This window comes from Clarias gariepinus, chromosome 27, assembly GCF_024256425.1.
Source record: "Clarias gariepinus isolate MV-2021 ecotype Netherlands chromosome 27, CGAR_prim_01v2, whole genome shotgun sequence".
Taxonomy (NCBI): domain Eukaryota; kingdom Metazoa; phylum Chordata; class Actinopteri; order Siluriformes; family Clariidae; genus Clarias; species Clarias gariepinus.
Window position 1 is genome coordinate 18,990,238 of NC_071126.1, and position 24,445 is coordinate 19,014,682.

The following is a 24,445-nucleotide window of genomic DNA, read 5'->3' on the forward strand; positions in this document are numbered from 1 at the left end:
TTTTTTTTTTTTTAAGCTGTTTGCTAAATTGCCTCGAGCCGCTTAATTGGCTGAGCTAATCTGCTTCGGCTGTTAGAGCTCGAGCTGTGAAATGATGCTGTGGAAGAAAAAGATGCAGAAAAGCCAGAGGACATCATCATCATCATCATCATCATCAGTCCAGTGTCTGCATGCTTCTCTCTCTCTCTCTCTCTCAAATTGTTCTCCAGACAAACATATGGGAGATTCTCATATTCTCTCCACCCTCCTCTACACCTCCCTCTTTAGCTCCCTCTCCCTCCCTCTCTCTCTCTCACTCTCTCTCTCTCTCGCTCTCTGATACACTCTCGTTCTCGCATGCGTCCGGCTGCACAAACACACACACACACACACACACACCAGGATCTTCCCACTCTACCTGACCACACTGTACTCGGCACAGCGGACACCCACGCGTCCATCCGTCCTGGGAGGAGAAGGAGAAGTGTGTGTGTGTGTGTGTGTGAGAGAGAGACACAGAGAGGGAGGGAAGACTGCCGCAGCTGTCCTCGTCCTGCAGCGAGAGGAACTAAGGCGCTCTGTCCTCTCCTCGCTCGTCCCCTGGTTTTCATCATGAACCTGCTCTTATCTGGTTGCTAAGGAGGTGAGCTCGAGCTCGGAGGAGGAAGTGCACACGGCGGGAATTTGTTGCTAAGGTAATGACCACTTCCAGCTGTTCGGGAAAGGAGTTGAGGGATGGATGGGGTGGAAATGGAAGGGACGATGTGTGTGTGTGTGTGTGTGTGTGTGTGTGTGTGTGTGTGTGTGTGTCTTTATATACGTGTGTGTGTTTTGTGAACTTGGAAATCTGTGAGCGTTTCGCTCCAAATGACACCTCGGGTTTCGGGGTCAGGACCTGCCTGGGCGTCTGGTTCGAGGTTCAAGAGACGCTCCTGAGAAAGAGAGAGAGAAAGAGAGAGAGAGAGAGAGATGATTATTAGAATCTGTTTGGCCCGAGAGCGTGCCGAGGCGAGAGCCTGGTGGGAATGCAGCTGTTTCCGTTTCTCTGAATAGCAGCACATCTGGCTGCAGGTGCATCACCCCACAGGCGAGAGCTTCGCACTCCAGCGCTCACATCACCCCCCCACCTCTCTCTCTCTCTCTCTCTTTTTCTTTTTTCTCTCTCGGCATAACTGCAGCACTAACCCACCATCTCAAAGTGTAACATCTTTTTAAGAGAAACGCCTTTTTCTGTAAATAGCAGAAAGACGGAGAAAAGACAGGATGGAAAGAAATACAGAGGAAGGAAGAAGTGGTGTGAGAGAAAGAAGGAAAGAAATACAGAATAAAAAACAATGGCTGAAAGGATGAGACGAGGGCGGTATGCTGGCGTAGCGGTTAGCACTGTCGCCTCGCGCCTCCAGGGTCCGGGTTCGATTCCCGTCTCGTGTGCGTGGAGTTTGCGTGTTCTCTCCGTGCTTAACGGTGGTTTCCTCCGGGTACTGAGGTTTCCTCCCACAGACTTCCAAAGACATGCAGATTAGGATAATGGGTGCACCCCATTAGTAAAAGAAATACTTTAATCTTTGGTCCACATCCAGAGAGGTGTCCGAGAGAGAGAAAAGAAAATCAGAAGCCAGGGCAGGAGAGGATAAGGAAAGAAAATAGACAATGATGAAAGATGAAAAGATGGAAAACAAGATAAAAGTGGAGAGAGAGAGAGAACTGCGGAAGAGAAGAGTGTCCTACAGTGTGCACCTGCACTGTGTGTGTGTGTGTGTGTGTGTGTGTGAGAGTGTGAGTTTAATAAAGCGAGGCTGCTGATTTGTCGGCTGGGAGACTCGTTGTGACATCATCACATCATCACACAAAAAAACCCTTTGATGTACTTGAAAGGGAAAATTTACATGAGGAACGTTAAATACTGATACATTTGTTTTTGATGGCGCAGCTGAAACGGACACGATGATTTTTTTCCTCCTCTTGTCTGAGATCAGCCTACGGGTCTCTACAACAGGACAGCGGTGACCTCGCAGAGGAGGTTTATTAATGTAGACCATCTGTAGCAGTGCATAAAGGAAGGAAAGAAAGGATTCATTACTGTCATGTTAAGCACTTGATTACACACACACACACACACACACACACACACACACACACACACACTGGCACACTGGGAGCGTGACAGCTGCTGCTCAGGAGCCCAGTGGGGACCGAAAGCGTCTAATCCGAGAGAGAGTCGCCACAGTCAGGGGATCTCTCAGACACACACACACACACACACACACACACACACACACCGTCTCTGTGCTCCACTTTCCAGCCGCTCTTTCTCTTAAAGCACAACTCATGTGTTTGATTGTTTAATCATTGTCCACCAAGTGTGTGTGTGTGTGTGTGTGTGTGTGTGTGTCATTGCTGAGAACATACACAAGTTTTACCGCCGCAGGGGATTTGTACTGTATAGCAGCGTCTGACCCCAGGGTCGCCACCTAATGACGCGACTTTCCCAGGACCCTCCCCTTTTCATTATTGCGCAATAACATGTTGCTTCTTTTCGACATCTTTACTTCAATGACAATAAACGCATCCCTGTTCTAGGAGGGCACCGACTTTCCTGTCTTCTGCATGTCTTTGGACTGTGTGAGAAAACCTGAGAACCTGGAGGAAACCCACCAAGCACGGGAGAACACGCAAACTCCATGCACACACAGACCCCAAGGCGGGAATTGAACCCTGACCCTGGACCTCCTCTCTCTACAGAGAGCTCCATCAGGTTCTTGGTCACCCCAGTTACTCGGTTTGGCCGGACGGCCCGCTCTAGGAAGAGTCGTAAACTTCTTCTGTTGGAGGCCAGGGTGTTCGTCTGGACCTTCAGTGCTGCAGAAATGTTTCTGTTCCCCTCCCCAGACCTGTGCCTCGATACAACTTTGGACTGCATGTCTTGGTTTGTGCTCTGACTCGCACTGTTCACTGTGGGACCTTTACATGGACAGATGTGTGTGTCTTTCCAAATCATGTCCAATCAACTGAATTTACCACTTGGTGGACTTCAATCATCTCAGACTTGTAAAAACATCTCAAGGATGATTAGTGGGAACAGGACGCACACGAGATTCATGGCAACAAACCAAAGTTTGTGGAAGAAGATGAATTGAATCTATTTTGTAATAAGGTGGTTCACGAGTTACAGCACATCGTGTGAAGGCTCTGCGCGGCCACACTGTATCGTCGTCGTTTTCCTGGTTGTTTGTTGTACAAACAGTGATAGAGATCAAAGCTAGACCTCACCACTGGATAGTCCAGGTGTCAGTTTTCCCATTGAAGCGATGCATGTGACCAAACACTCCTGTTCCATCATGTGAGCTAGCAAGCGTTTGTAGACGTACTGTATGTGTTACACACACAAGCATGACTCCTGACTCGCTCGCTCACAGCCGTGTAGCGGACGGCTCGACCGTGTCACCGGGAAAGGGGAAAAAAAACGCAGACAGCGACCACAACAGCGTCTGAAGCCCTGCTTTATATCCCGTCGTATTGATCGGACGTCTCCAGGGGAAGTCCTGCAACATGAGGAGGAAAAAAATGTGTGTTGGATTTCCACGCTCCAGATCTGCTCTGTGTCCAAATCTATAACCTATAAACTATCAATAATTCTTGACATAACACGTCGATTTGCTGACGTAACCCTACATCGAGTAATTGACTAACATGCAGAGTGAAGTGTGACCTGGTTTAAACGCTCTGCTCTGCTGTTATAGTAAAATCATCATCAACACCGAGCGAGTGTGACGATCCAGAGTCACCGTTACAACCCTGTTGGTAATGATTTTCCTGGTGCAAAACATCTTGAAGTGCTTTATTTATTCCTGAGTCCCCTTAAAGTGACACAGGAGGAAAAAAAAAAAACACGTTACAAGAAGTTCACGGTTTAGTAACTAGACCTTTTTTTTTCTACATTCTACAACAATACTGGGAATTTCAAAACTATAAAATAACACATATGGGATTAGGTCATTACGTAACAACAAGAAAAACAACACTAAGAGTCAGTTGTTATTTAAGGACATGAAGGTCGGCTCTTCTGGATCAGTTCCTACAAGAACAGTATTGTGTCGAGTGTGTTTGTAAAACCCATCAAGCTCCATGATAAAACTGTCTCTCATGAAGATCTTCCCGGGAAATCAAGACCAAAACTGAGCTCTGCTGCAGAGGAGACGTTCATTTAGAGTCACCAGCCTTAGAAATCACCAATTAACCTCAACCAGCACCTCAGATTAGAAGCTTTACAGAGCAGAAGTAGCAGATATACATCTCAATATCACCTGTTCAGGGGAGATTATTGTGTGTTTTGGATAATAAACACCTTGAGTAGAAAGAAATAAACATCAGGAACGACCATGGAGTTAGAAAGTGATACTGAACTTTCAGATCGGATCATATGACGTAATTTTTCATAACACTTAATGCTTCTTATCTCCCGATCCAGGCTTTTTCTTTTGTAGATAAACATACACATTTATATTTTTATCAGATGAAAAGAAACACATTTGCTGAATTCAGTTTCATGCCCTTTTATGTTTTAGAATCCGGAACTTTTTTAAATTCAAATCTTTCAACGGTCTAAACTGTCATTCAGATGAAACTCGGCCGATTAAGATTTCACATGAAAAGACATAAACCTGAAGAAATTTATTAGTCTAAAATGTTAAATCGTTAAGATATTGCAACATGAATTTGACATGGTTACGGACACTACAGGTTTTTATACATCTTTAAGATTTGATAGTGTCGGTCTAAACATAGACATTTATGTTACCAGGTGAGTCAAAAAGTATCTGCATTCTGGCTGTAGAATGTGTTTCATAAATTAACCTTTAGAAAAGACAAGGACGTCATTTTTTCACAGAATCGCCTTCCTTTTGTAAACACTTTGTCCGTCTGTCAAGAAGTTTTCAGATTCCTCATTAAAAAAATGTTTGAGTCTGAGCTGCGAGCCACGAATGCACCGCTGTCTTCACTTCTTCGCTGCTTTTAGGAGACCAAACAGGTGAAAGTCTAATGGAGTGAGATCAGGACTATAGAGAGGACGCTTTAACACCTTAGAGCGTCGACAGTGTGGACAGAAGTGTGTGGACGTGCATCGTCACGTGAGATCACGACGCCCTCGGATATCAGTCCTCAGTGTTTAAACAAGTTTAAGTTTAAGTCTTTAGCTCTTCAATAAGAAGAAATAACGAGCACTGTTGATTTTTGAACCTTTTTCCTTTCAAATGTTCCAATACTTCTGGCCCTTGAGAATCCCTGAAAACTGTAAGCGTTGATGAATTTTCCAGCTGATGGTCGACTTTAGAATTTTTTCTCAGCCGATTAAAGATTGAGGATGTTTCCGTTCTAGTCCGTGACTGCCGTGACTCGTAGTGATGAATCCGTGACTCGTCACCAGTAATGATTCTCTTTAAGAAACTTTCACCTTCCCCTCTCACAAGCGGGGTGTCTATTTTTGCTCTCAGCGCAGTTACAAATGAACAGATGTTTGTCTCAATCTCGTATAATTAAGGGATTTATAGATAATAATTATTATTAAAATATTTAAAAAAGAACAAGCCGGGTGTGTTATTATTAGTTAAAGAATAAGTGCATAAAGGCATGACCCACTGTTTATAAGAAAGTATCTGAGTCACTCGGGGTTTTGCAATATCTTGCAATAAAAGGATTGTTTCTGCATTGGTGAAGAAACACTGAAACATGTGCCCTGAGAACGTCCCTGTGTTTCAGACAGCTGGGACGGATAGAGAGCAAACCGCCGTCCGTGCTGTATTAAACATTTTCCCAACGTATTGATTCATTTATTAATTTTCTCCCCTCACTCATTGTCCAAATCCAGCAGATGTCCAGCGCTTTTGGCTGTATAAGCTCATAACGCTGCGCTCCCTCTCCACCATATTGTATTGAGCTTATGAAATGTTAATCTGTTGGCATTCACGGCGATCAAACGACTGCAGATGGGTAATTTGTTGGCTTCAAAGCGCTCCGTTGTTGGAAAGCTCTCCGGGATCTGGTCCATGCGATTGATCTCTCCTCTCCGTTTTCAGGCCGCGAGCTGCAGTCACTCCGTCGTGGAGGGGGAACAGGAGGAGCGCATGGCTCAGGCCCCGCAGGAGCAGGGGGCGGCGGGGGGCGCGGCGGGGGGCGCGGCCGATCCCGAAGAGGACTCGCCCAACATGATCGTCTACAGGAAGGTATGGCTGCAAGGGTTTGAGCTTTGAACTTTTTTTACTTTTAAGCTGAACAGCAATCTCATAAACACACACATTCTCACCCTATTTGTTTATTTCTATATTTTTTGTGCACCTCCACACTTTTGTTAACAGCTTCACTCAGCAGCTCCAAGGCTGCCATAAAAGAAAAGGAAATTAGTGTAGTACATGTGCCAAATAATTAACCTGTGTATCATCTGAGTCTGCAAACAATCCCTAAAGTCTGCTTGTGTTTACAAAAAATCTTCAGATTCTGAAATTAAAAGTGCGACAGTGCACAAAAACTCCTCAAAACTCGATGATGATGGATAGAATAATGAATATCTATTTATAAAAGGAAATATATTTCTCTATATATTAACTGTCAATATATAAAATGGTGTAATAAATGATTTTCTAATCAACTTGTAAATTTAAAATATTTTATAATGTTAATATTCCTGATAGTTATATGAAATATAGCTGATTCTAAATAATAATAATAAAAAAGATATTTATATAAAAAAATATATTCACAATATACAGAATAATATATTGTATTATAATATATTGAGAAATACATAAGGAATTTATTGCTTTTCATATATTGAGAAATATACTAAATTCGATTGTCAAGCAATTATATTATCAATTATCTATGGTTTATTTATTATTTTTACTTATATGTTAATGTGGTTCCAACAAAATGGACTTTATAGGCATAACCAGAGCACACCGGCAAAGTAAATGTGTGTGTATAATTCATCAACATGCATAAAGTTTCAACAATGTTTCAGTAGAACACTTATAAGTATAAATATAATGTTTTTTGTCTTTATTGCAATATATACTGTATATATCCATACATTGTCCATTAATATATTGCAATATATTAATATATATAAGCACTAGTTTCCTATATATGGAAATGTATTATTTAATATATTGCTATATATATACAGTATATTCTTTTAAACATTACACAACTTTATAACATCTCAAACTGAATATTTAATAAATGTTACATTCTAATCTTTTGAATTGTAAACTCCTTGCAGCAGCCATCATATTGTCTGCTTCTACAGTGGGGATCGTGTCTGTTATCTCTAACAGACGTGCTGTTACACTGAGGTGTAGTTACGGTTACGTACTGATGTCCAGTAAATGCAATAAAAGTAGCTTCTGCCTCACTCTCTTTGTGTAGTGTCATATATTTAATTTATTTTTGTAAAAATAGTTCTCCTTAAAGGTACTCGAGCACACAACCTTTATCCAAGTTTTATCCAAACTTCCGGCTAGAAGCTTTTTATAATGAAACTTGCCGTTCAGTACACCTGGTGATGTCCAACACTCATCCTCATTCACCTTATTGTTGGTGTTAAAAGTGCTGTTATCGCACACAGCCTGGTAACCACACTGTGATTATGGGAAGCCATTCGGGTCAAACTTGTTCATATGATTCATTTGCATTTTTACAAAAATGTGTTAAAATTCCGAAGTGTTAACGGGTTTATACTGACAGCCTGTTTACTATATATGTTGCATTGCATAATGTTGCTTAAAGCATCTTAAAAAATAAAGTTTTCTGGGCTGAGAAAGGGATTTCGAACATTCTGTAGTTTATCGAGAGGTTTTGAGGATAAAGCAAAAGTAATAAAGTCTGGATGTTATGAAAGCATGGATGAGCATGGCCGAAACTAGACAATGTTTTGAGATGAAGTTGTTTTGCACGACGGAATTCACTTGTTCTGACAAAGTGCACAGATTCAATTCTGATTTTTTTTCAGTTTTAAAAAACAAAAATTAAATTTTTCAGGAGGAATTAATTGTAGTGACGATTGATAAAATACTTCTTCACATCAAGTTAAAAAATATATTTATACTGTACGTGTGTGTCGTCTTGTGTGACTGATTGTGGAATCAGCTTCATTGAGTTTGAAATATCAGAGTACATTTAGCTGCTTTCTTTACCATCTGCCCCTACAACACACACACACACACACACACACATGGTCATGTTTGATTATCGCGTCCGTATTAAAATCGCCTGGCTTCCGGCTTTTGGCCTCTCGTTGGTCGTGAGCAAACATGGATGAACTGGAGGTGATGTTTGATCTGTGATAGGGAGTTTGTGAGTCAGCATATTGCAGGCCTTCTGGTGTGTGTTTGTGTGTGTATGTGTGTGTGTGTTTATGTGAGAGGAGACTGAGGATATCCACCCGTACATCAGCTGCCTGCTTGTTTTCTTTCTCCTTATCATTTCCGAGGGTTAGATCTGTGACCGCGTGAGCTCACCCTGGTGCTGTGTCTAAATTTACAGAGAGCGAGAGGGCGAGATGGGGCGGTGCAGAGCCACTTTTCAGCCGTGCGCACGGTTATTTTGGGAGTTCGAGCTGAAACTCTGTCCTGCATGCTGTCAGTGGAGCTGCGATTCATTTCCTGAGCAATGAGGCCTGAACGCGGAATATGAGCGAACAATAAGGCATGTCTCGCTTCCTGTGTGAATGCAGTGACAGCACCACCTTCCCCGTCCGCTTCCGAGGGGGAATAAAAAAAAAAGGCACTTTTCAGATTTACAGTCAGAACGGAGAGTGTTACAGTATAGTACTGAAAACTTTCTGCACATTTACTGTTAGTGGAAAATATTTTACGAGACCATAGAGGACCAGGAGGTTAATCTGCATGTCTTTGGAGGAAACCAGACTACCCGAAGGAACCCCTCGAAAGCATGGGGATACAATTTGTGAATAAGTATTTGATCACTTGCTTATCAGCCAGATTTCTGACCCTCAAAGACCAGTTATTTTGCTTTTAAATAGTCCAGCTACACTCTGCTCATGATTCTAAATTAGTAGCACCTGTTTGAGGTCGTTAGCCGTCATAAAGACACCTGTGCACCCCACAATCAGCCAAAGTCTAAGTAGATACATGGGGTATCAGTGATGCTAAGAATGGTGAAGAATCAGCCCAGAACTACACGGGAGGATCTGGTCAATGCCGTGAAGAGAGCTGGGACCATCGTTTCCAAGGCTATTATCAGTAATACACTAAGACGTCATGGTGTAAAATCTTGCATCGCACGGAAGGTTCCCCTGCTTAAGTCAGCCCATGTCCAGTCCCATCTGAAGTTTGCCAGGGACCCTCTGGATGATCCAGAGGAGTCATGGGAGAAAGTCCTGTGGTCAGATGAGACCAAAGTAGAACTTTTTGGTCTTAACTCCATTCGCCGTGTTTGGAGGAAGAAGAATGATGAGTATCATCCCATTAATACCATACCTACAGTGAAGCATGGGGCTGGAAGCATCATGCTCTGGGGGTGTTTTTCTGCACAGGGGACGGGACGACTGCACTGTATTAAAACCTCCTTCCCTCAGTCAGAGCATTAAAGATGGGTCGTGGCTGGGTCTTCCAACATGACAATGACCCAAAGCACACAGTCAGGAAAACCAAGGAGTGGCTCCGTGAGAAGCATATGGACTATTTAAAAGCACAATAACAGGTCTTTGAGGGTCAGAAATCTGGCTGATAAGCATGTGATCAAATACTTATTTGAAACAGTAATTCACAAATAAATTGTTAAAATACAATAAGATTAAATACAATGTGATTTCCGGATTTTTCTTCTTAGATTCTGTCTCTCACAGTGGAAATGCACCTATGCTGAAAATTTATTTCTAAGTAAGAAAACTTGCAAAATCATAGGGTGATCAGATACTTATTGTGCTCACTGTATATAATGTTATTAAACATCCATGAAACAAGTTCATTCCTATTAGCTATAAACAGTCAGTCCATCACCAGCACAATAACTTACACACTGATCAGCCATAACATTAAACCCACCTAGGTGTTAGGTTCCCCTTGTGCCACCCGGGGCATAACTCCACAAGGCCTTTGGGAGTGTGTGGTGGTGTCTGGCACAGGAATGTTGGCACCTGGCTGTGGGTTGCAGGGTGGTTGCGTGGATTGGACTTGTTCGTCTAGTGCATCCCATGGGTGCTTGATTGGATTGGGATCTGGGGAGTTTGAGGGCTGGATTGGTGGCCTTGGGGGTTTTGTTTTATTGCCCCTATGTTGTGGTGTTCCAGTGCCTTTCTATCGTGGCCAGCATCGACTTTTTCCAGTGATTTGTACCGCATTGGCTTTTCTGTGGAGTCAGACCTGATGTCCTGGTATTTCAAGCCCACGGGCACGGGTGAGCCTTGAGTGGCTGAGATCCTGTCCCCAGGTTACTAGTGTGTAATTGATAATCAGTGTTAATGTGCTGGTAATGTTATGGATGATTAGTGTAAATGTAGCTCCAGTATGTTTTAATGTCACAGCTGCTGTTCTGGAAAATTCATCAACACCTTCTAATGCGCGAGACGGCTTGCGTTAATTAGATTAGTTAAAACAAAACAAAAAAAGAATTGAAGAACATCCAAGAATATTTCGAATGATCGATGAGGAGACGGTGATATCCTGATTTTTATTTTTTTTCAGCTTGAGATTATTTATGAAGGGAAATGTACTGTAAATTTCTTTTGTACTTCAATTATAATTATCATCATCCCACATTTACTTCTCTGTAAGGTAATTTGATTCATTAGTACCATTGTGCACCATTGCTAGACTGACCAGAAAGTGTAATTTCATCTTTTTTTTGATGCGTTTCTTTTTTTCTCTCCTCTTGGTTTAATGAATAATCTCATTAAATCAGATCTGCACAAAAATTCTAATCTGTAATTCAACAGCTTCATAGTTCACCAGGAGGGTAAATTAAAAGGCTAGACGTCCAGGCTAATTAAATTCACTTCTTTATGAATATGGATCATGTGTTCAGGGTTACACAGGTCCTTCCCTTCCTGCTGGATTTTGCCGTTCTTGTACAGTTGTGGGAAACAGGTTGTTCAGACGCCTGCTGTTTGTGCTTTCAGCAGATTTTGTAAAGCGTTTATTCTTGGAGAAGAAGAGTTGCCATGGGGAAGGTCTGAGTATGAGGGCTGATTAGTGATCCTGCTGACATGCATATGCTTACTGACTGCGTGGTCATGTGTAAAGCAGGAATGAATAATGTAAGGTTAAGATACGATGAAATAAGATACAAGGGGCGGTGGTGGTGAAGAAAAAAATATATTTGTGTTGGAATTTATAAAAGATCAAATCATCAGTCAAGTATATGTCATGCAAGAAAAACAATAAAACAAAAAGAACGGTACGAGTTTTAAGGTGTTAATTGATTCACAATGTCAATTCCTGCAATGAGTAACACGAGAAAACGTTCCACCTTAAAGGCTGTCTGTAGTCTCTCAGCAGCACTCGGAATATACAGTACTGGACCCGCGTACCTAGCCGGCCTTAACTAATGAAATGAAGAGGCAGTGAAACACTTTGGTACAGTTAAAAAGGTAACAACCAATAACAAATAGTGTAGGTGTTACGAGTCTTGCAACAACCGTGTGTGCCATAGAGACGATCTGGTCCCTAAACATGTAGCATTACAGCTCTGATTATAGTCTAAAGAATATACAAAACAAACAGGGAGAAATGTCAGGATACCCAAAACACCAAGAAACAATTTGAAATGCACCTCACACGGCCCAAAGACAAAACAATTACACCCCATTTTCATTAAACAACCAATAAAAGTAAAGACAATTTAAATATAATGAGCTCTTCCACCTTTCCTTCAGAATGAAGTGGGCAATGACACGATCATGCGGGAAACAAGTAAATAATGAAATTGTTATTATTTCTAAGAAAAAAGAATGTAATGAAAACGAACGTGGGTCGTGAGCTCAGTCCTTCTCTACATATCCTCCACCTAAGGCAACACGATGAACTGGTGGAGACCATCTTTGAAGAAGCCTTCATGTAAGCTTTTAAAGAAACCCTTTGCCTTGGGCGTGAGGTGCTTTTTTCAAGTGATGGAACAGGAAGAAGTCAAGAGGAAGAAGTCGAGGTCCTTGAGAGTATGGGGGATGAGACACTGTGGTGTCCGGAAGTTTCACTGTTTCGTGAGCTGAATGGGCTGGGCTTCATTCCATAAAGCTTTGCCTTGGTTTTGACCTTCTAGCAGCATCATGCAGAATTATACCATGGATTTTTTCAAACAAGGAGAAGGTTCATAAGCATACTCTGTAAGAACCATTTTTCATTTTTACAATTCTGTTGTTGTTGTTTATTTAAAGTTTATTAGTTAAGCATTCATTTATGATAATCATAAGTTGTCCTGTGATGTCATTCCATAATTGCGTAGTTGCATGACTAAAAAGCTTTTGACTTTGGTTAGGAGACGGAACTTGTGGAGAACACAAGCTTTTGACTTTAGATGTACCGGCATGTTATTCCACACGTTCTGACGCGTATCTTTCTTATTGAACTGGTTTACTCACGACTCGGACGTCCATGAATTCTTTGTCTTTTCATTTATTTTTTAACATCAAACATTCAACACTTCCTACAGTTTTCTTGCATAAATCCACTTTGGTTACAACAATTTATTTGCTGTATCTTATTGCGTTTTTTTTTATGTTAAAAAATAAACGAAGAGAGACAAGTGGAGTCAACTGACTGCAAAATCCAACGAAATAGAGTTGCTTATGGACAATGCTTGCAATTTGAATGACGTTGAAACGACGTTAAATGACGTTATGAAAGTGTCATAAGTACAAAGGGCTGCTAGAAGACTTTATTGAAAGCAATGCAGACGTGCGATTGTGATTAAATGAAGAAGAACACCAACGTGATCAGTACAACTGGTATCAGCCTAAATTGCTGTGCTGCACAGAGTTCATGGTAAAAGTGGAGTTGTGGATTGAGGAAACTAAGAACAGCTTCAAAGGGTCTCAAATATTCCACAGTGAAGTTTCGACACTCGCTTCTAACAAGCCTGGAAGTGTAGCTACGGCAGTATCCAAAAGGTCCTCAACATCTGCAGAATCCTCAGCTCGTCTTATAACAGAGCAGCCTCGTTGGTTAAAGCAGCGACCCTAGAAGAACGGCAGGCGTTAGAAATGGAGGAAGCACAATTAAAGACACATTAAAAACTAAGGAAGCACAATTAAAGGCTAAAATGGAAAAACTGGCAATCGAAACGGCACTTGCAATGTCCGATGTTAAATTAAAGGTGTATCAGGATTGCAATAATTTCCGGAAACATAATTTGTGCAAATATTTTCATCCGTCCATATGAATTTTATGACCACCCATTGGAAGATAATATAAAATATACATACAATGAAGTAAGGTTATAAATAAAATAAAATCCAAACTAGACATAAGATAAGACAAAAGTAGGATGCAACAACCAACAATGAAGAATGCAGCAACTGGTAGCAGTACAGTACCAGAAACCAGATTCCGATGTAGAATTTACATGGCAACAACGACGAATAATAACTATGATAGACTTGATATTGCAAAAAGATATTGCACATGATCTTAAAGAAGAGTTATTTTTGCAACCAACTCCAATCTCTTTATAGCGAGCTTTCATGTTTAAACAATATTAAACTAGAGCTTATTTTTTTTTGGTTATGGTACCAGTACATATAGATCCTATCATATAGATACATCTCATAGATCCTATATCCTATAATTTCCAGCAAATTCACACCTGTGAAACTAGGACTCGTCTGTCTGGTGCAGTGCCTGAGATCTGAATAACGGCAGGTGGACGAGCCGTGGTGAGTAATACTTGGCCGTCCCTGCGCTGCTCTGTCAGTACTACGCAGTGACTCTAGATAGGCACCAGATGGTGAACAATATGCCCACGGCTCTTAGGAGAAACGTCCAGCACCCTAAAGGCTAACAGAGCCAACATTCAGAACAAATTCCATTTTTCTATGTGACTACACACGTGTCCTCGAGGGCGATGGCGTGGCCAATTGTCCCGCAGCGTCTCGAAGCTTTCCCTCAACCTTTCCGTCTCCTTTCTGTCCTTTCTTTTTTTTCCTCCCTCTTCCTTTTTTCGGCCCCATGAGCTCTCGGCACAGAGCACAGCTGTGATAGTGTTGGTGATAAACGTGTAGCTCATTTTAAATGCTTATTCATTCCACTGCAGGAGCAAACTGTGCAGTTCAGACACGGACCTTTAGAGAGCTCTCTCTCCGGAGAAACTAAAAACCATACACCAGTATAGAACATCTGGCTGATGTTAAATGTTTCGCAGTGTGTCTCGGCTCCGAAATATATATTATTCACAACTAAGCATTATTTTTGTAGGAGTAGTAATGCCTCAGCATGTTGCTTTGCCTTTTTTTTTCTTTTTCTCCAAGCGAGGTGAAAAAAATCGGTATACTGTATATTCACATAGAAATTCATGAATGTTTTTTGTAAGTGCGTGAAGATCCAATCATCAGTCAGATATGTACTGAATCATGCAAGAGAAACAATAAAACAAGTAGAACGGTCCAAGTTTTAAGGTGTTGATTGATTCACAGTGTCAAAAACCAAAGACACACCATTTCCTTCTGAATGAAGTGAGCAATGACACGGTCATGCGAGTGATCGTTGAATTTAATAACTCCAGCAGCATATCCTTTTATTTCAGAAACTGATGATATTCTGGGAATCTCTTGAAAACCTTAACAAATGAAAAGAATTTGTCCATGTTGAGCCCTTAAGCAAGGCCCTTAAACCTCAACTGCTCAGATGTATAATAAAATTTTTTTTTTTAAAAGTCGCTCTGGATAAGGGCATCTGCCAAATCCCATAAGTGTACATGCAAAAAAAATGCAGCCTTCAGCCATCTACTACTAACAAACAAGCAAAGAAAAGTCGCACATTTATCACAGCTCACTAACTACTGTACAACACTTCTATTTTCTAACCAGACTTGAGCCCAGCACTGCACACAGTGGCCAGGTTGTATGGGACTTAGGGTTAAGGTTCTGGCCCAAGAACCCAACAGTGGGGAACCGGCAGTGGCAGGGCTCAAACTCCTGCCTCCCCAATAAGCAATTAAATTTAATACTTGTTACTATTAAAACAAACTTAAGCTTCTAGCAAAACCAGTAACCATAAAGCAACAGAAGTTTACTATACCCTTCCCAGGTCCTAAAGACAGGTTTTACATAAAAAAAAAAAAAAAAACGATTTATAGGAACAGGAATGTTTGTTAGTAATACAATATTAATGTCTAACAAAGATTTTGCATGTATTTTTTATTTTATTTTGGTAAACACAATATATGGACAAAAGTATTTGCCCAAACCAAGTACATATACTGTATGTCAATATGGAGTCGGCCCCCCTTTTTCCAAGTATAACAGCTTCCACTTTTCTTGGAAGGCTGTCCACAAGATGTTGAAGACACCCCAATTCAATAATTACCAGGTTTGGCCAAAATATTTTGTCCATATATCTGGTTGACACTAAGATTGAACTTTTCTAAACACTAGCAAAGAACTGTACTCTAAAACAGGATGTCCAATTTTAAATTGAAGACAAGTGTTGTTCCGTTGTTGGATGTTCCCTCGGTGTATCGATTTACTAAAGCGTTTGAATTGCTTTAACTTTACCTAGAATAATACAGACGCCATCTGCATTACTGAAGCAAATATCTCGCTAACCTTATCTCTCTGGTTTAAACACATTCCATGCAAGGTATAAATAAGAAAGTGATCTCACATTCCCAAGGGTCGGCAGTACCGAGGAGAGCACTTTCAGCAAGAACGCACATCTGATAACATTATATCATCTTACACAACACTCTGTCTCCTTATTAATCGCTTCTAAGTCGTCCACGATGGCATCTGAACTATCTGTGTTATTTTATTTACGTCTACAAAACTACCCAGCTTTTAACACAAGGCTGAATTCCAAATGGCTCTCGCTCAGCTTTCCGTTTGAAACACTAATTCTCCTCTCGAGAATCTCGGCATGTCTTTGAAAATATTAGCTCGGCTTTGAGAAGGACTGTGCGTGCATGTGTAAAGAAACACAATTAACCTAAATGAGCGGTGAGACAGGACCGACTCTGATGAATCTGCCCATTAAAGGAAGCACACACAGCCCCGAGGGAGGAATCTGCATTCCCGACAGAGATCGAGAGCGAAATACCTGAAAGGCTCCAATGAGCTGTGCAGACGTTTGTCTTTGCCAAGCTATCCAGCTCCATCAGGTAGGCTACTTTGTGAAACATCAAAAAAAAAAAAAAAAAAATGAATAAACATGTCTTCCAGTGAAGCATTTAAGGACCGTCAGCCAAAAGCTTTTTCGCCACAAAGGACACCAGATTGTGAAAAGGCATTGTTAAGATTTAGATAAAGGAGAGTGCTCCAGGCCTGTAAACAGATACACGCTCTGATAATGGACGAATGAGATTTGTTTGTCTGCCTTTCACCATCCTTTACACTATTGAATATGCTTCTGCTGGCATTAAGGTTTATTTCCATGTCCTTAGCTCTGAGGCAGAGAACACCTTTGTGTTTATTGCGGCAGGCTTTATGGTTCTGGAGTACTGGTCGAAAGGTTATTAGTTTAAATTACCCTAATGTCAAGCTGCTACTGGAACCTTGAACAAGGACTTTAACTTTCATCTGCACAGCTTGAATGGATGCCTCTGCCAAATGAATAAATGTAAATTTCAGGGATTTGCATTAATAAACCGCTTGTAGAACCAAATAGGGTCCAAATACTGTCTAGCCGGGAGCCCAACTTTTCTGATTTGCTATTATAAAGTATTTTTTTGACCAGGACAGAAAAGTGCTAAGGATAAAGATATGAACATGCTACAACCCCAAATCAGAAAAAGTTGGGATAGTATGGAAAACGCAAATAAAAAAAAAGAAAGTAGTCATTTCTAAATTTACTTCGACTTGTATTTCTTTGCAGACATTATGACCACAAAATATTTCATGTTTTGTCTGGTCAACTTCATTTCATTTGTAAATATACATCAAATATACGTATATACCTGTCATTCAGACCTGCAACACATTCCAAAAAAAGGTTGGGACATGAGCAATTTAGGACTGGTAATCAGATACAGTAAATTGGTTAAATAATGATGTAATTTCAAACAGGTGATGTCAACAGGTGACTGTAATTATGATTTGGTACAAAAGCAGCATCCAAGAAAGGTCTAGTACCTTTAGGAGCAGAGATGGGTCGAGGATCGCCATGTTGCCAACAAATACATGACAAAATTATTGAAATGTTCAAAAACCATGTAAAGATAGGAAGACATTTAGATATTTCACCTTCAACAGTGCATACTATAATTAAAAGATTCAAGGAATCTGGGGGGATTTCAGTGCGTAAAGGACAAAGCCTAACAACTGGTATCTTCGATCCCTCAGGTGGCACTGTGGTACCTTTGTCAAATACCACAATACGTAGTTACATCCACAAATGCCAGTTAAAACTGTAAAACTGTGCCAAAAGGAAGCCCTATGTTAAGTGTCCATGAAGAAGTGGGCTCGGAGGCATCTGGGATGGACCATCACACAGTGGAAATGTGTACTGTGGTCAGATGAATCAGTATTTCAGGGATTTTTTGGAAAAAAATGGACGCCGTGTGCTCCGGACCAAAGAAGAAAAGTATCATCAAGACTGTTACCAGGAACAAATCCAACAGCCCGGGTCTGTCATGGTATAGGGTTGTGTCAGCGCCCTTGGCAAATGTAACTTGCAGTTCTGTAATGACGCCATTAATGCTGAAAAGTACATAGAGATTTTGGAGCACAATATCCTGCCTTCAAGAAGACTCTCCAGGGACGCCCATGCATATTTTAACAAGACAATGCAAAACCACATTTTGCAAAGTCCTGGCTACGATGCGTCAACAAAGACCCGGTACTGTTGCCCACCTTAAGATTGTTTGCAGGAAGAATCGGACAAAATTACACCTGGAACACTTTATCACTTGGTGTCCTTAGTCCCTAAACGTCTTATAAGTGTTGTGAAAAGGAATAGCAATATTACAAAGTGTTAACCACATTGGAGCTTAAGGATCTAAAGGTAAGAAATGGAGCAGTAATGGTTGAAGTAGGGCTAAATGAGATTAGGGGCTTGTAGACCTCAGAAGTTTAGACTTCGAAGCTGACATAGGAGCCAAGAACTGCAGGAGTTTGTAGAGCTCAAGATGCCAGGCATAGATGTAGGGATTCAAGTGGGATTCACATGAGAATTGGTGGTGGGAGACTCAAGTACAGTAGAATCCAAATGCAAATAGGAGCTTGGATGACCACAGGTTTTTTGAGCTTTAGGACCTGAAGTAAGATCTGAAGTAGTGGTCTACAGCTATCAAGAAGGTTGGTGTATGGATAGGAGTTGAAGAAAAGCTCACAGGGGATCAGGGGCTTGCATTATAGATCTTAAGATTTTAGTCTTAGAAGCTGAGATAGGATCCAAGAAGAGCAGGATATTATAGAGCTCAACGTTGTAGTTATAGATGTAGGAGTTCAAGTGGGATTTTCCTGGGAATAAGAGTGTGGATGATAGTAGACTCATGGTGGAAGGCAAAAGTGTTTAAATACAGTAGGATCCAAACACAATCCGTATTTATGACTACACGGTGGGAGCTGTAGAATTCAATTAGGATTCACTTAGAAGCAACAACCCGAGAGTGGTAGGCTTAGAATATGAAATAGAATTCAAGCAAGAACGGGGGTTTCAAGACCTCAAGAAGGTAGACATAGTAGCTGAAGTCTCATCCAAACATGGGCAAGCACTGGTAAATGATGGTAGGTTAAGTTAAGATGGTAGGTTTACTAAAAGGTGAATGCCAGTTGAGAGAAGGAGTGTGTAGTGCTCAAGATGGTGGACATATATTTATAGGAGTTAAAGAGTAAAGTAGGATCTAAATAAACGCTTGGGATTTTTGTGAATTGGTGTGAATAGCAGGTCCAGGTGCTTGTAGAACTGGGAATGGTACACTTGTGAGTTGAGTGATGACCCAAACACAAGAGAAACATGTATACTTTAGGCTGGCTGGAGTGAGATTCAACCAGGAGGTTGGTGAAGCTCAGAAGGGGAACAGGAGCTTACGATGGATGGAACATGGTTATAAAGATGTCGGGAGTAGACAGGATTGTGACAATGGGCGGGGCCTGTAGATCTCAGGATAGTAAAAGTGGGAAGTTATACAGTATGCCTCAGGAAGTCAGTTAAATTTTTATGGGTCTTGTGACTGGAGCAGGAGCATGTGGTCTACAGAAGAAAGGAGTAGGATCCAAACTTAGAGGTTTCAAATAGGAGCTTGGATGATCTCAAGTTTGGAGCTATAGGAACTGAAATAAGATCTGGAGTCGATATCAAGATGGTTGGTGTATGCATAAAAGTTGACGTAGGACTCACATGGGGGCAGGGGCTTGTAGATCTTACAGTAGGATTATATACTTAGTAGCTGATGTAGGATCTGAAAAGGGGAGGAGCATATAGAGCTTAAGAAGTAAAGCAAGAGCTGGAGCTGTGTCAGGACAATAGAAGCAAACCTCAGGTTGGTGGACGTAGGATCTGGATATGGCAGGAGTTTGTAGCGAAGGTATAAATGTTTGAGTGGAGCAACATGGGCATGATCTAGTGCCACATTATCATCAGTCTGCAAACAGACATAACTAATGAGCGAAGACTAAAAGATCAGATCTGGCATCTCATGCAGTCTGAAACATACTGTAACTGAGACACCAGCGACTGTATGTTCTACAGTCTGGAGTGATTAGAGATGAAAAGAATTTGGTTCCTGATGTGACTTATGATGCAGAGCATCATTTTCTGTCCTGATGTTTTATTTTTAGAGAACGAATAACATTTTGACAATCCCGACTAACTGTTTCCACAAAAAGAGCGATTAGAATGCAGGGGGAGCGGTGGTGTCTGGAGCCCGGGGAGCTAATGAGCTGGATGGAGAGATGAAAGGCTGTAGCTGCTCTCTCGCCTGTTTGCTTCACATTTTGTTGCCTTGAGCACACTCGAACTTGTTGCCGAGGGACCGGCGGCGCATAACTCAAAACGCCCACAGGCAATGTAGCTTTGTTTCTTAATATTCCTCATCTTGTCCGTGTTTGCTGTGTGATTTTTCACTTTAATGACCACGTTGGACCACAAGTCCTGAAGTTGTGTTGGAGGCAAAAGGAACACCGATGGAAAAAGAGAAGGTGTTAGGAGGACAGAGGGAAAGGGGAGGTAGAAAAGTGGGATGTTTACAACACCGCCTTGACCTGAGATGCCGTTTACATCACTGCAAGGCTGTGTGTGTGTGTGTGTGTGTGTGTGTGTTTGTGTGCGCGACCTACTTTTTATAGTAATGCTTCACTGAGTCATACCCTCTCGATGGAATTCGCCTATCTAATTCTTGTCTGGCTTTACACTTTTAATTTGGGTGAGAAAATAATATAGTAATGTATTGCATGTAAATAATAATAATAATAATAATAATAATAATATAATCTGTGTAAAATAAAAAAACAAATGATTCTTTAAAATAATAATAATAAAAATAATAATGTAAAAGCACCTTTCTGTGTAAAAAAAAAAAATATATATATATATATATATATATATATATATATATATAGATATATATATATATAGATATATATAGATAGATATATATAGATATATAGATATATTTTTTTAAGGATTATGATTATCATTATTAATAATAGGAAAAATCCAAAAAAAAAAAATTCAATAACATGTACAGTATAGATGTAGCGTGATTAATGCATTAAAATAAAATAAATACAAATGTTATTTTATTTACCATACACAGTCTGGTGTGCAGTAAAATGCTTACACGACTGCTATTCAACAATAAGATAACAATTGCAAATGGAAAAAAAAGTATGTAAACCATAATTTACAAAAAATAATTTACATAAAATAAACAAAAAAATGTGCAAATACAAATAATATAATAATAAAGAAAATTAAATATATATTAATATAAATAAATATACAAAGGCAGTCATATAAATGTGTGAGCCAAAAATTTAAAGTGGAAATCTGTGCTATAATCCTTTTAAATTACATTTTTAAAAATATTATAATTACATAACCGGAAAATACAATAAACACTTAAGTATTTATTTAGTGTTGCAGCCTGGATGCTAATTGGTAAGAGAATGTTGATTAATTTCCCATAACAGCAGTTCTGACAGTTCTGTTCTACAGAAACATCTCATTCAGAGAGGACGTGTACGTTAGGCATGCCACATAAACAAATTAAAATTGTAACAAAATGTAACAATAAATGGATTAAAATACAAAATGGTCATTAGGAATTCAGTATATCGTTAGTAAATATCACTATATTCCAATGTCGGCATGACGCACATTGTTCTTCATTTTTATATTTGTTATTATTTTTGTTATTATTATTATTATTTCCATATTAACACAGCTCTGATTCTGGATTGTTTTTTCAGATTTCATATCCCTCATCATTCTACATGTATTGTTCTTCACACCTTTACAACATTGAAATGAATGTTCGCAAATTCTCTCTCGAAGTCTCTATGCTTTATTTTTAATTTAATCCATTCAGTTTTACACAGAGGTGCCATTAGATACTTAAAAGCCTTACTGTATATTGGTCTTCAGTCATTCAGGAGCCCTTGGAGTCGTCCCCACCTGCCCCACCCTTTACGGCATCCTGGGTTTCCCCATGTGAGCATTCACACTTAGTCTTTGAAGATTAAGTATTGTTTCTGGAAAGCATAAATCTAAACACTTGCAAATATTACTTCTTGTATTTAAGGCAGGACTTACGAATGACGTTGCTATTTATCATAAGTGTGACAATGACAACATGGATATTTTGATCAAGTACAAGTAATAACTACAAGCACACTAAACACCTGCTGAAGGTCAGAGCGGATCTAAAGACTATCGACTTTTGCATGAGCACTTGGGGTGAGATGGGAATACACCCTGGATGAGGTGCTGGGTCAGGGAAACATATTGTGCTAAATGAAATAAACTTCAAATGAATGTAAGACTTTTATATAAATTGGAAAATGTTTTAAATAAATGTCAAATAAAATATACAAAGATATACAAAGTTACAGTCGCAGAATTATAAAAGACCCTAAAAAGTGTACCCTGATTCATTGAGGAACCCCCCACACCCCCATAAAACAAGCTCATACTGGCCCTTTGTGTATATTTACCCTCTTAGACTACTATTAAATTGTCTCAGTATCGTCTCTCCTACCATTGGTCGGCTTCACCTGTTACAGATCAGCGCTGAAGCACAGTAACATCTGCACCACTGTGGGGGCTCCTCCGTCTTCTGCACAATCTCTGAAAGATCCGGAATAAATTAACCGACTGCTGAGCGAGTCTGGAATTCACGCATAACAGCATGGAGCTGATGATCTCCTGAGGCCTGCTTAACACTTGATTTACACTTTACTAGCGTAACAACTTGAGTTTTAAAATCAGGCCAAAAGTGACTCGTTACAGTATGGGAGAACATTTTCAATTAATGGTTTTAGAAGGCGTGATTTAGATTTATAGATGTAACTATGAAGTCACAGATATGTTTGTGGAAGGCTTGTATATATTGAATATACTCATATCATTAGGGAAAAAGAGAAACTCCATAGATGTGATAACCTGGTGATTCAGTACATTCAGGTGGTCAGCTGACGTCATTTTATTGCCCCATAACGTTACTGAGTCTCGACCTGAGTAACTGATCAACCCCAGATCATAACACTGTCTCCAGAGGCTTGTACAGTGGACACTATGCATGATGGGAGCATCGCTTCATGTCCTTCCCTTCGCACCCTGACACGCCCATCACTCTGGAATAGGGACAGTCTGGACTCATCAGGTCACATGACTTTTTATCGCTTTAAAGTCCAATCATTATGCTCTCTACTACACTGTATATATTTCATGTAATAGCTGGGGTGCTTTTAGTGTGAGAGCGTCTGAGCTGTAAGTTTAAGTGGGCGTGGTCAGTAAAGTGCAATGTGCAATGCATTGCGTGTATACAAAGATACTGTGCAGAATGTCATGCATGAGATAGATAGATAGAGAGAGAGATAGAGAGAGAGATCATTTCACTTCTGCAAGCACTGAGTACCGAGTCACATCCACTTCCTTTCTTCTTGTACACATCTATTGAAGTAAAAATAAAATGCCTGAAAGTAAAAAGTCGTTCAATGACCTAAAATTTAGGTATGTTTTTTTTGTGTGTGTGTCGTTCTGCTGCACCTTATGGAACGAATTAAAGTTTAAAGTGAAAGCAAACTGGGGAAAAGAACACTCAACGTCAACGTCAAACCTCTCCCCACCTCTACGCCTCCTGGTTAAACTGTTCACTATGGTTATGTTCCACATGGTTACCATGGTTACCGCTACCTTTAGACATACGCTCCTTCTCCTTGTCTCCGAGTCTACAGAGACAATTATATGCATTAAAATCACACTCGTTTGCATCGCTCACTATTTAATAAGTTTCACGGGGGTTCATTTGCACTTCTAATCATGGTGGTTTGCTCCTAAACTGACCGCCAGATGCGTCTTGATGAAGTAAAAGAAGTGTTATCTGTATTACACGTGAAAGCGTCTACCGTCTTCAGAAGGCTTATGAATGTGACGACATCCCGGAGAAAAGTGTTTCCCCGCAATCAATTACAAAATGTCTAAAAATACAAAAATTGTACATAAATCATAGACATTGATCACTGAATAATGATCGTAATAATCACGCAATTAAAGAGACACCCCAAAGCGTCTTGTGCATGCTGAGTGGACTGGAGCGTTATGACTCATTAGTGCTTTGAGACGAAGTAAACCATTTCGAGGAAGAGTAATGAAGCGTTTAAATAAGCACTCAACACTTTCCTTCAAGTCTGTAAGCTAAACTTTAGATGCACAGCCCACACACACACACACACACACACACATGATCTGTTATTTACATGTATATATCACACCGCACCTGAATTCTGGATTCTGATTGGTCGGAAGGTGTTTATTCGTTTTCTGTAGCAGCATCTCTGACATTAGTGCAGCAGGTTTGTATGAACGGATCATTAACAGGGTCGTGTTATTAAGGAGGCTTCACATGAAGTCATTTTAGTATATAATGTGTTTATTCATTGATATGGACGTCTCCAATGTCTGTGCTTTGTGAGGGGGGGCTTCATGGCTCTGGGAGGAAGCACATGGTGGTCGTCACACTTATTAATAACTATCCTGTAAGATACAGAAGCGATGCGGCTAAGTGACATCACTTCAGGTCTCAGGTGGATAACTGTACAGTACATCTATACTGTATAGTATATCTTACAAGTTCAAACAGC

The 24,445-nt window shown here is 40.3% G+C and overlaps 1 protein-coding gene across 1 annotated transcript in view; it reads left to right on the top strand.

Annotated features, from left to right (window-relative positions):
• Positions 1–338: 338 nt before the first annotated feature.
• Positions 339–24,445, top strand: part of rgs6 (regulator of G protein signaling 6) — a 101,184-nt gene continuing 77,077 nt past the window's right edge. Inside the window, exons 1-2 of the mRNA XM_053488929.1 lie at positions 339–674; positions 6,054–6,200. Of these exons, the coding sequence (XP_053344904.1) occupies positions 6,102–6,200 (99 nt within the window). The 5' untranslated portion in view covers positions 339–674; positions 6,054–6,101. The remainder of the gene's footprint in view (positions 675–6,053; positions 6,201–24,445) is intronic.